The 13,623-nt window shown below is 41.7% G+C and overlaps 1 protein-coding gene across 4 annotated transcripts in view; it reads right to left on the minus strand.

Moving 5' to 3' along the window:
- CDH23 (cadherin related 23) overlaps positions 1 to 13,623 on the minus strand; it is a 1,868,204-nt gene that overhangs the window by 1,084,420 nt on the left and 770,161 nt on the right. For all 4 annotated transcript variants that reach the window (XM_063958779.1, XM_063958778.1, XM_063958784.1 and 1 more), the window contains exon 8: positions 12,566 to 12,694. In XM_063958779.1, coding sequence (XP_063814849.1) covers positions 12,566 to 12,694 — 129 coding nt within the window. The remainder of the gene's footprint in view (positions 1 to 12,565; positions 12,695 to 13,623) is intronic.

Genomic DNA, 13,623 nt, shown 5'->3' on the forward strand with positions numbered 1-13,623 from the left:
TTAAATAAAATTTAGATAGCAAAAATACATAGGCAACTGTTACTTTAATTGCTGTAATGCTAGTACTCCGTAATGCTATAACAGAACAAAAAAAAATATTTTTTTTATTCCTGGAAACCTTGAATCCAAGATTAATACAATGTAACAATTCTGTATTGTATAGCTCCTTTTCTACTAATCTTTCAAAATCCTCTGTTCATTTTCCATGGGAAATCTTATGATCCAGAGTATAATGCAGTCTAATAAATACTTCAATACTAAGTATCTGTCAATCAAAACTCACACCAAGCAATATACTTTTCATGGAAAAAAAGAAAAGAAAAATGTTGAATGATGAATAACTTTGTGCCCAAAGGCTTCCTGTATAATACTGTATATAACAAAATTATTGAAAGTGCATTAGGAGTCCCAATACAGGCAAGTCATCTGGAAGAACATTTTAGTATTACATAGACTGTCAACTTAAAGTGCATAAAAAAACAGCTACTATAACACATGTTCTCAAACTCGGTCCTCAGGCCCCCACACAGTACATGTTTTCCAGGTAACCCAGCAGGTGCACAGGTGTATTAATTACTCACTGACACATTTTAAAAGGTCCACAGGTGGTACTAATTGTGGTACACTTGTGATTCTGTGAGTAGACCTGGAAAATATGCACTGTGTGGGGTTCTGAGGACTGAGTTTGAGAACCAGTGCCCAATACAATCTCTAAACACTTGGGGGCCTCATTTAGCACTGGAGGAGTTTTTTTTATAGGTTATATATAGGCACACTGTGCACATACAATAAAATGCCTAAATATTTACATTTCTGCATATTATAAACTTACATCCCCTTGCACTTTGAGAGGCAGAATAGGGGAGGATTCTGGTTATACAGGTTGAGTATCCCATATCCAAATATTCCGAAATACGGACTATTTCGAAATACGGACTTTTTTGAGTGAGATTGAGATAGTGAAACCTTTGTTTTTTGATGGCTCAATGTACACAAACTTTGTTTAATACACAAAGTTATTAAAAATATTGTATTAAATGACCTTCAGGCTGTGTGTATAAGGTGTATATGAAACATAAATGAATTGTGTGAATGTATACACACTTTGTTTAATGCACAAAGTTATAAAAAATATTGGCTAAAATGACCTTCAGGCTGTGTTTATAAGGTGGATATGAAACACAAATGCATTCTGTGCTTAGATTTAGGTCCCATCACCATGATATCTCATTATGGTATGCAATTATTCCAAAATACGGAAAAATCCCATATCCAAAATACCTCTGGTCCCAAGCATTTTGGATAAGGGAGACTCAACCTGTACTGTATTCACCTAAGTGTATTGGGTGTTATAGATTATCCTGGTGCTCGGATGTGGGTGGTCACATGACTGACAGCGGCATCCCGAATCTGAGAATGCCGACAGGTTTCGGGGTTAAGTACCCTAACTTCCACACCCTCACCACCACCCTAACCTCCCCACCACCACCACTCTAACCCTCCTTAGTGGTGGCTAGAGCTTAATCTAGGAGGGGGGTGGGGGGGTGGCTAATGCTACATTTTAGGGGAGTGGTGGCTATGGCTAACCACCGACCTAGTGCCTAATCTTAACCCGCCTGGGCCCTTACCCTAATCCCAAACCCTGATACTTACCATTGGCTGTCAGTGTCCCGGCGCCGGTATCCTGAGTGGTGTCGGGTTTCCCGCATTGGTCACATGACTGCCAGCTTCCTGGTCGTTGGGATGCATCCCCGTGTATTATGCCCAGTGATAATACATAATCAGATGTGCACACAATCCCAGATATGTTATTTTAGGAGACTAGTTCTTGTTCTTGTTCTTGTTCTTGTGGGCACTGGGGGGCTAGGCTATGGTATGCAATGTTGACTATCATCTGAACTATTTAGTTTAAACACAGTCTGACAGATACAAAATCAATTAAACATTTCTGAGTCATCCCTTTTTTTCCATAGGACACCTGCCTATTGGATCAAATGGACGATATACTATTGTTTAGAATGCTGGCATCAATAGATGGCACCTAACGGAGCTATTCAATTGTTGCTGAATTCATGAGCTAAAATGAGCTAGAAGTGACCAGTTTAAGCACTCACATGGGCCTTTTCACGTCACGCCCATCTGTTTTGTCAGTGTTAGCAACTTTAAGTGTCTTAAACCAACACTTATGGGCGCGATATGAGCAATAAAAAAAAATAACTGACTATCCCTCCACAATCTCCCTTCACTTAAGACAGGAGATCGGGTGCAATATAACAATTTAATATCAGCCAATAAAGATGCGTCCACGATTACCTTTCTGAAAAAAGTATCATGACCTTCCTTTCATGGCACTAGATAAGTTTTCCTCCCAAGACATACATGGCAGGCCATGTGTAAATCATCTGAAATATAGTGCAGTACCACTTTTCAGCCAGCAGGTGGCATTTTCAGAAACTGAGTAAGCAGAAAGTCTGAGAGAAAGAGTCTAGAGGGGGTAATTCAGACATGATCGTAACAGCATTTTTGTTAGCAGATGGGCAAAACCATGGGGGTCATTCCAACTTGATTGCATGCTAGGTTTATTTGCTGCGGTGCGATCAGGTCAAAACTGCGCATGTGTATGCACCGCAATGAGCATGAGCATTGTGCGGGTACAAAGCAGATTGTTGCTGTGCGATGGATTTAACCAAGAATCGATTCGCACAGCCGATCGCAAGGAAATTGACAGGAAGAAGGCGTTTGTGGGTGGCAACTGACCATTTTCTGGGAGCGTTTGGGAAAACGCAGGCATGTCCAAGCGTTTGCAGGGCAGGTGTCTGACATCAATTCCAGACAAGAACAAGCTAAAGTGATCGCCCGGAATTGACGCTATGGAAAGCCGTCCACCCTGACGTTCATCTGCTGGTAATACTAGCAGATGAACGGCAGCCACCGGTTATGATGCGGGAGTACGCATTAGGGCTCACCATTCAATGCCGAGGCTTAACACCTTTTCACAAGCCTGTCCTGGAAAAATTGACTAACGGGGCCTACACACATAGCGATTTAGGCTGCTTTTGTAAGTGATTTGACTGAATCGCTTAGAAAATCAGCACAAATGGCTCTGTGTGTGGACTATAGCAATAGTGATGCACGTCGCTATCGCCCGTCTAGATAGTTCAGGCATGCTTGAAAGATCTAGTCATCTCCCGTGCTTTTTCTTTTGAGAACACGGGCAGTAACAGATCGCTCAGCACACATCGCTGGTGCAGCGGTGTGCTGAGCAATCTTGCTGAGCGATCTGAGTGATCTAGCATCGCTCAGATCGCTGACTGCAGTCACCCCGTGTGTAGGCCCCATTATTCACCAGCAGAAAAAAAAAGTTTAATATACTTAATCCATTGGATTGAAGAGAAGCAAAAGGTTATAGCAATACAGTAACTGAGACAATTTAGGCTTTGTTCATGAACCCATGATAATCTCTGGATTACACACTGAATTGGGAAAAAAAAACAAAAACTGCTTTCTCTCCCTCATCATCAAATGCTGTACATGCTTATAGTAGGTAGGGATGAGCGGGCTCAGATCTACAAGATCCGAGCCCACCCGAACTTCCCGATCCGAGCCGGGATCAGAATCCGGCTCGGGTTTTCCTGCCAGATTCAGATCCCGGAACGAGGCAAAACATCATCATCCCGCTATCAGATTCTCGCGAGATCTGGACTATATACTATTCCACACTTCTTGCCACAATTATCACTCCAGCATTGGAGAGGGAGCAGGACGGACGTGTCTGTTGTCTGTCTGTGGGAGGGTCGTGGGAAGGGTGGGGCGAGGTGGGTGCTGGTTCTGCTGTCGGTGCAGTTGTCCTGTGCTGTCAGAAAGCAGTCCAGTGCTTGGGCTGTGCTGCCATAATAAGTCACTGGGTGCTCTGTCTGCCATACAAGTGGGTGCTGCACCTGTCTGCCACAAATCAGCCCAGTGCTGGGGCTGTGCTGCCATAATTAGTCACTAGGTGCTCTGTGTGCCATACACGTGGGTGCTGCGTCTGTCTGCCACATATCGTTCCAGTGCTGGGGCTGTGCTGCCATAATAAGTCACTGGGTGCTTTGTCTGCCATCAAATGGGTGCTGCGCCTGTCTGCCACAAATCACTCCAGTGCTGTGGCTGTGCTGCCATAATAAGTCACTGGGTGCTCTGTCTGCCATACAAGCAGGTGCTGCGCCTATCTGCTATAAATCAGTCCAGTGCTGGGGCTGTGATCCATAATAAGTCACTGGGTGCTCTGTCTGCCATACAAGTGGGTGAAGAAACATGAGACCCAGGACCTGATCAACCAATTCCATTGTGCTTTACAATTAGAACAACAGGAATAGAACAAAACTGGGTTAAAACAGACAGACAGAGGTAGGAAGGCCCTGATCGCAAGCTTACAATCTATGACATCTAATGTATGTGTGTAAATCTGGCAAATAAATAAATCTTAAGTTTATGTGACCTATGGTCAGACCTATGTTGTCTCTGTCACTTAGTAAAATAATATCACTTTGGCCTCAAATTAGTATTATCTGGAATAAGATTCTCTTATTTTAGAACGTTTTCTCAAATATTTTGAGCTACTAAATACCTGCTATTAACTCCTTTCTAAACTTAACAGCTGGAGATAAGTGAGGATTTGGAGGAAGCATAAGTAAGCTATGGAGTCATTAATATGGCTTAATGCACTGTGACAGAGCACTGTCATTATGTTATTAATATTATACGGATGAGATACAATGCACCTTGTTCCACTGATCATCACAAAATGACAAGTCAGGCTGCTTTTTTTTTTAGAAAAAAATAAAAGCCCAATAGAAAAATAGATATTTGGAAATGATCTATCCCTTTGCAAGCCAGATACTGTACAAATGCTGTTGCTTTTATATTCTTTGGCAAAGAATCTTTAATAATTTCCTAAGGTCTTTTCCACACACAGTGGAAACCACCCCACCGAAGACTACCACTGCAAGGGAGACTGAATAAAGGGAGTGTAAGTATGGGGGTAGAGGAATAGAGAGGAGCCAGGTATGGCAGAATGGGAACAGCAGCAGTTAGAGACAGGGGCGGGCTGGACAGCAGGAGGAAGGGTGGAGCATTTGCCAGGTCCCTTTACTAGTAAAAGTATAATGAACTAAGGAATCTATTCATGAAGCAGTGAAAACAGTGGAGAAGGGAGCCTGTGGAGAAGTTGCCCATGGCAACCAATCAGCTGCTCTGTACAATTGTATAGTATGCAAATTATAAATGTTACTTCAAAGCTGATTGATTGCCATGGGCAACTTCTCCACTGGCTCACTTCTCCACACTTTCACTGCTTCATGAATAGACCCCTAAGCACTAAAGCATATCACCCCACTATAACCCTAATGCAAGCCTGGCCAACCTGTGGTTCTCCAGCTCTTGTGAAACTATAAGTCCCAGCATGCTCTGCTACACTTTTGCCATTAGAAATGCTAAAACTGAGGCAGAGCATACTGGGATGTGTAGTTTCACAACAGCTGGAGAGCCAAAGGTTGGCCAGGCCAGCTCTAATGTGTGCTGTTAATGTGTTCCCTATAAGGATGGGCATTGGAATTAGTTGGCAACCATTGATGTTCTCTGCTCCTTGGAAAAAGTTTTCCCTTTCACAAACCTCCATCTGATGGTCTGCATTAGTTCTATTCTGCTGCAGATACACTGTAGTGGTGACCGCTGCCCAATAGGTTTGTGCATGTGCCAAAAGCCCAAAACCTAACCTGACTACACAAATACGAATAGATGTCGGTGGTTACCTGCAAAGGCTATATTCCACCACAACAGGTTCTTACGGTGGCATCACTGCCACTTTTTGATGGCCATCTTCAGATGACCAGCCCTAGATCCCTAAAGTTTGCAGAAACTTGTGTACATATTTAGGTATATACTTTAAAAAAGCAAAATACAGTTTCATACTAAATACTGGAATATGCAGAACTTTCTGCTGGTTCATAACCTACAAATAACCTACATATATTTGAAAAACAAAGCTAAACACAGTCTTTGCTAATTATGTAGCACAAAAGAGCTCTATAAAGCCATTACCAAATGCTTCTTTTGTTCTATGGCTGCAACACTGCCAAAAAAACTAGTCATCCTCTCTGATGGGTGACTGCTGCAGATCTATTAGCCAGCCCTTAATTCTCTCCTGATCTATCTGCAGCCTCTGCTATGATTGGTTGCACAAACAGGTGAACGCTGCCTGCTCTGGGAATATTCAGTATGATTTGGTTTCTGAACTTCATTTTCTCCTATTTCTATGACCGGATTAAAGAATCACTTGAAAGGCAAGGCACAATCTGGTGTCACAGAGGAGGGACCCATGGGAAGTGGAAAGCAGGGCCTCTGCAACATTTCTGTGCTAGATTTTGAAGCTGAAAATCCTATTTCTCACTCCCCAGCTCTAGTCAAAGAGCTGATAGTTATCCATTTGCAGTAATTTGCTGCCATTATACATCCCTTTCACTTTCTATCAGCTCTCCAGTGACGGCCATCCTGACATGCTGTTACTCAAGTGAGGAAATTAAAATTTGATGCAATAATCCCAAATAAGAAGGACTTTATTAGGTAATGTATACACTTCAGATTAGGTATTCTTAGCAGCTACACAGATAGAGGGCTGCAGGCATGCTGTGTGCCACAGATAAGGGAAGGGAGACACAGCGCAGGCAGAAATAAAGTCGGAAGAAAGCAAGACTAGAGGTGAAAAGGATGGATGAAAAGCAACATTATAAATACATAAAACACAGCTAGACAACATATGTAGATTCATAATAACAAGTAAACAGAACACTGTAAAGTGTCAAAATGACCTAAAGGAAACCTGCACTACATTATATGCAATTTTGAATAAACATGTGAGCAAAGATAGTATATGACACTTCCTCTCGTTTAAGTATTTAATCTCTTTATTATTAATTGGAGTGAAATGTGACAGCGCTGCCCACAGCAGCTATGCTGTTACATTATAAATGCGGCAGAAAATTGCCATTTTTAACATCTCTACAGTATTTATGATTTAGTCCTACATTGCTTTAGATACACAAGCATCTTTCATTGTAATTAATATCACAATAGGTGGGGCTGAAAATGATTTTAATATCATTTATTTAATAATGATATTAATCTGTAAAGTATATATTACAAACAAGAGAATTGCAAATGTAAAAGGCAAAAAAAGAAAAAAATTGCTGACAAACATCCTTCATAGCTACTATTCAGACTAGTCACACCATGCTGAGAAGATAAAACAGAGATACCTGTGAAGGGATCCGGCCTGGACACAGAATGCAGGCATTTCAATCCCAACCAGGTATTGGTACTGGTTCATTGCATTTGGTAATTGCACGTACATCGCTAGTTCCTGGCTCTATGCATGGTGTGATCATCGGCCAAGGTAGACTATTTTACTGGAAATTTTACTTTAAGAATTTATAACATTTCCTACTTGAAGTCCAAGTAGTTTCCACCCCCATAGTTATCTACAGTGGGTTGGGATTGACATGCTGGCACAGTACAGTACCAATATCCACCAACTGCCCGGAGATAAGAATTAGCACACTGGCTATGTCCATGAACATGTACAGTATGTCAGAGCCGGCCCTAACCAATATGATGCCCTAGGCAAGATTTTGGCTGGTGCCCCCTAGCACCACCGCTGGTTCCGCCTCTGACCTTGCACCTCTTTTCCAGCACCATCACCCCTCACCCATAGCAGTCCTTATTTTGGTGTTTGTACCCCCCATATTTTAAATAGGAACAGTTCACACATTTGGCACACAGCCAAAAAGGGTGTGTTTTTGCTGGCAAAGGGCCACACAATAGTAACCCCAATTCCAATTACGCCACACAGTACTGCAACTTTATTCACATTTGATCATGCAATAGTGTCCATAATTCATATTACATCCCACATTAGTATCACTTTACCTTATAAACGTTACTCCTCACAGTAGAGCCCCTTATTCACATTACATCACACTGAATTGCTCCTTATTCACATTACACCACTCCCTATTGTTCTTTATCCACATTAGATGACACAGTAGTGCCCTTTATATACGCAACGCCACATAGTAGAGCACCTTATACACATAATGTCACAGAGTAATGCCCCTTACACATATAAGACACAATATTAATGTCCTTATAAAGATAATGCACCTTACGCATTATGACAACCTTTATTAATGTCCTTTTACACATAATGTCCCTTACACATATGCTGCACATTATTAGTGCCCCTATACGCATAATGACACACATACAGTAGTACCCTGTTACACATATACCGCACATTATTAATGCCCTTATACACATAATGACACACATAGTGCCCCTTACACATATGTTGCACATTATTAATGCATTTTTACATTACACACATAATGCTCCTTACACATATTCTGTACAACACTACTGCACAACCAACCCACTCACACACAGCACTCACACTGCCACTAACACTGTGACCTCTGCCTCTGCTTGGATACAGATGTGTCCTCATAAATCTTGCCTTAATGCTAATGTTGGGCACCTTTTTTTTATGAAAATGCATCTTATTTGCATTGCTATGTGGCTAGGATGCACAAGCAGCTTCTGCTGATTAAAATGATATGCAGCATGCCTAAATACTGTGTGAGACTGTGGCTGTATCTGCATATGAAATGTTACACACAGAATATAGGCATGCCGCATATCATTTTAATCAGCAGAAGCTGCTGATGCCCCTAGGCGTATCAAATGCCCTAGGCAATTGCCTAGTTTGCTTATGCCTATGGCCGGCTCTGCAGTATGTTTTAAACATATGCTTAAACTATTTGTGATAAAACCTAATTTCCACACAGCTATACTTTAATAAAACAATTTTTCACTTTTAGCCAACAAAAGATGCAAACAGAATGCAATTAAATGGAAATATTGGGTAAATTTATAGCTGAACTACTGTATAAGTCTCTGCTACTGTAAATTCCAGGCCTTAACTTAACCATTCTCACTCCAGAATCCGGAGTCCAGATTTATGATATAAAACAGAAAGCCAAGACAGGGAAGAATCTAGGATTCTTGTCACCCGGGGCAAGGCAGTAATGTGGCACCCCCCCAGCAAACACAGATCTATTTACTCTGGGACATATTCAATATAGATTCGCTCCCTATAGTTGTAACCCCTATAGATGCTTTCCAAATATATATGCTCCCAATAGATGCACTCTCTAAAGGTGCTCTGCAAAGATGTATTTCTTCTAGATTTACTTACGAGTTATATATATATATATATATATATATATACTGTGTATGTATATATATATATATATATTTATTTATTTCCTATACATGCAATCCCTATGGAACGGCTCACTATAGATGCTCTCACTCACTGTAGTGGCTATGAGATCCCATGCACAGTGATGGCCACCCTGGGGTCAGTGTGAGGGCAGTGGGCTGCTGCTCTGATGATCCTCAAAGGATCAGGGTGTGTGGTCAGTGCTTCAACTCAGCGCCTGCTGCCTCCAGGTGTCTGTGTCTCTGTGTACACTCACAGCAACTGTCCTGGCATGTGATTTGAGGAGAACCGTGGGGGTGGGGCTATGCACAGCTTGGTATAGAAGTCCCAGACCGCTGACTGGCTGGGACACTGCAAAACTTTCCCAAGGTTTCCCCAGCCTGGGAGAGACTGAGCCACACAGGCTGCAGCAGCGACGCTGGGAGCAAGGCACACAGAGATAGCTGCTGTATGTGTGCTGGAGACTGGGAGAGGAAAGGATGCGGCAGTGTTGAGGGTGGGGAGGTGGGAAAGCTTGTACCTGTATCCCTTCAAATCCAGTGCCCGGCGCCTATCCCCCCAACCCTCCCCCCCCCCCCCCGCCTAGTTACGGCCATGGCCAAGATGGTCTACTCCAAATGAACATGTTTTAATAATATTCTGCACAACTCACAATTGCCTATTAATTTTTAGCAATAATATACTTAATTTGTGCATTACAATAAGCATATATATATATCAATCTGCATTTTAAAGCGGATGTGATAAATATGTTTTGCCCACATTCACAATGTGAAAATTTATATTTTGTTATGTAAATGTAATAAAATGCTCATAGCAGGAGATGGGCCCCAATAAGAGCCCATCCTGGAGAAGAGCTGGAAGTAGGGTGGTAGCATAATGCTATCATACTTCTACTGGGTTCGGGTCCCCAGCAGGCAATGCACAGGTGCCGCTGGTGGCAGTCGCATGTATCAATGGGTCCCGAAGGGAAGAGAGCGGGAGGGTCTCTCTGAAAAATATTGCCAATTTGTAGTCCATAGGCTACTACACAGTACGCCATCTGGAGATGGAGTTCTCCTATCAGGGCCATGTTTGGTAAATGCAGCAACTTTGCAGCCCCAATAGAAACCTCCAGGAGTTGTGGATGCCATCTGAAATGGAAGGATCCCAGCAGATATCGGAAATATCCCTACATAATACATTTGGGGATACTAAATAGTTGCTGGTAGTACTCAAAAATGTCTCTTTGCGGGGAACATCGTGCAAATATTTAAATGATAAATAGGTACCTTAATAGGAAGTATAGAAATCTATACAAAATGGGTTGCAGATGTGGTCCTCAAGAATAAATTCTATCAAGAGCAGAAAAAAAATTAACTAAGCCCCAGTCATAGAGTAATATATATATATATATATATATATATATATATATATATATAAATCCACAGGCCACATTTTGCCATATAATCCGTTATAAGGTGCATTACTTTTAAGGCTCTCAAATATATTCTCTATAATACATTTGCAAAGACTTGGCCTTCTGGTCATCAGAATTGGTAATAGATTATTTACTTGGTGCAGCTTCATTTAAAATACGTAAGTAGACTATTATGATGTACACTATATGGACAAAAGTATTCCGATGTCCGACCTTTACACCAACAGGTACTCTGTGATGACATTGTATTTTTTATTACATGTACTTTTATATGGAGTTGCTCCCCCTTTTGTAGCTATAACAGCTTCCACTCTTCTTGGATGGCTTTCCACAAGAATTTGGAGTGTTACTGTGGGAATTTGTGTCCATTCATTCTGTAGAGCAGTGGTTTTCAAACTTTTTTCAATCACTGCGCCCTAGAGTATCAGAATTTTTTTCACGGCACCCCCAGGCCAAAAATGTCTTATTGAGAAATTTTGAAAGAAATATTAAATTACGTAGATTGTGTTTATATGTCATCCTTAGGCTCAATTGTGTGGTGAGGGACAAGATTTGCTTCTGTTTATCCCCATATTTTATGACTGACAGCTACTAGCACTAGTTTTGCCTATTATATTGACCATAAATAATTTGAATTGGTCCTGGACCACCAATCCAAGGCACCCCCTTCAAGTGTCCCGAGGTACCCCAGGGAGCCACGGCACACAGTTTGGGAACCACTGCTGTAGAGCATTTATGATGTCAGGCATTCGCAATCTCCATTCTAGTTCATCCCAAAGGTGCTCGATGGGGTTGAGGTTAGGGCTCTGTGTGGACCAGTCAAGTTCTTCCACACCAAACTCATCAAAACATCTTTTTATAGTCCTTGCTTTGTGTACTGGGGCACCATCATGTTGGAATAGAAAAGAGCCTTTCCCAAACTGTTGCCAGAAAGTTGAAAGCATAGCATTGTCCAAAATGTCTTGGTATGCTGAAGCATTAAGAGTGCTCTTCACTGGAGATAACAGTGCCTAGCCCAAACCCTGAAAAACAGCTCCATAAAATTATCCCTCCTCAACCAAATTTCACAATTGGCACAATGCAGTCAGGCAGGGAACGTTCTACCAGCATCGGCCAAATCCAGACTAGCCCATCTGACTGCCAAACAGAGAAGTGTAATTTGTCACTTTACAGAACACGTTTCCACTGCTCCACAGTCCAGTGTTGGTGTGCTTTACACCACTCCATCCGACACTTGGCATTGGACTTGGTGATGTGAGGATTGCATTCAGCTGCTTGGCCATGGAAACCCATTCCATCTAGCTCCAGCAGCACAGTTTTTATGCTTACATTAATGCCAGTGGAAGTTCGGAATTCTTCAGCTATGGAATCAGCAGAGCGTTGGAGACTTTTATGTCTTCCGTATTATGGCTGAGTTGCTGCTGTTCCTAAATGCTTCCACTTTCTAATAATATCACTTACAGTTGACTGTGGAATATCCAAAAGGTATGAAATTTCACGAAACGTCTTAGTGCAAAGGTGGCATCCTATCACAGTACCACACTTGAAGTCACTGAGCTCTTCAGAACGACCCATTTGTATCACAAATGTTTGTGAATGGAGATTGCATGGCTAGGTGCTTGAATTTATACACCTGTGGTAACGGGTCTGATTGAAACACCTGAATTAAATAATTAACAGGTGTAGCCAAATACTTTTGTCTACAGTATTTTTCCCACTTTCACCTTGTTTCTTTAGCTTTTCACAACAACGTCTGATGATAAATAATGAGTATAATAATAATAATAATAATAATAATAATAAAAATAGTAATAATAATACTGTCTTACCGGAGGGGAATTTTCATATATGTTAGTGCTATATGGTAAGTTGACAAAGATTGGATCCATGTCTTGAATGTCAGTGATTGTAATGGCGAGGTTGGCCAATGTTGAAAGTGGTTTTGTCTTGTCTTGATCCTAAAGAGAAATGAAGTATTAACACACATTTTGTATATAAGAGCAATTACATCATAAATGCATATTACACGTATTATACTTGTAATTACATCGTGAACATTAGAAATATAGTTTATACCTATTAAAACAAATAATACATTACATGACAACTTTTCAAATTGCAAAAGAAGGACATACTATTGGGCTGATTCTGAGTTGGAGCAAAGCAAAAACAGGTGTGGCTTTACACCTTGGTAAAATGATGTTGTACTGCAGGTGGGGCACATGTAACATGTGCATAAAGATTTAGATGTGAGAGGGGCGTGTCCAAACTGAAATCTAAATTGCAATGTACAAATAAAGCATTTGTGGGCTACTGTACATGCAAAAGCAGCCAGTATTTACCCTGCATGCAAAAATAAATAAATAAAATAATAATAATAATAATAATAATAATAATAATAATAATATATATATATATATCTCAAAATGGTTTGCCCAGGTGCAAAGTTACTAATTTTTTTCTTTGCTTTAAATCATAAATCAAATCCTTTATGGGGCTGATTCAGACCTGATCGGTGCTGTGCATTTTCGCACAGCAGCGATCAGGTCTGAACTGCGCATGTGCCGGCACCACAGTGCACTGCCGCATGGCAGATAGCTGACGGCTGTTGTAGCCCTGTGATCGCCTCTGCCTGATTGGCGGTTGCTGGGCAGGAGGGGGCAAGCCGGCGGCGTTTAGGCGCCATTTAGGGGGCATGTTCCGGGCAACGCAGGTGTGCCCAGACCATGGGGGGGGGGGCACGGTAGCTGTCTGATGTCACATGCAGCTGCTGAGACCCGGGCAGCAACGAGTAGCTCCCTGCCAGCGTGCAGGAGCTGTGCTAGCTGAGAGCTACTCCTGAAGTACAAAAGCATCGTCCGCCCCCCTTTCCCCCCCGGATGTCAGT

This window comes from Pseudophryne corroboree, chromosome 3, assembly GCF_028390025.1.
Source record: "Pseudophryne corroboree isolate aPseCor3 chromosome 3, aPseCor3.hap2, whole genome shotgun sequence".
NCBI classification, from domain to species: domain Eukaryota; kingdom Metazoa; phylum Chordata; class Amphibia; order Anura; family Myobatrachidae; genus Pseudophryne; species Pseudophryne corroboree.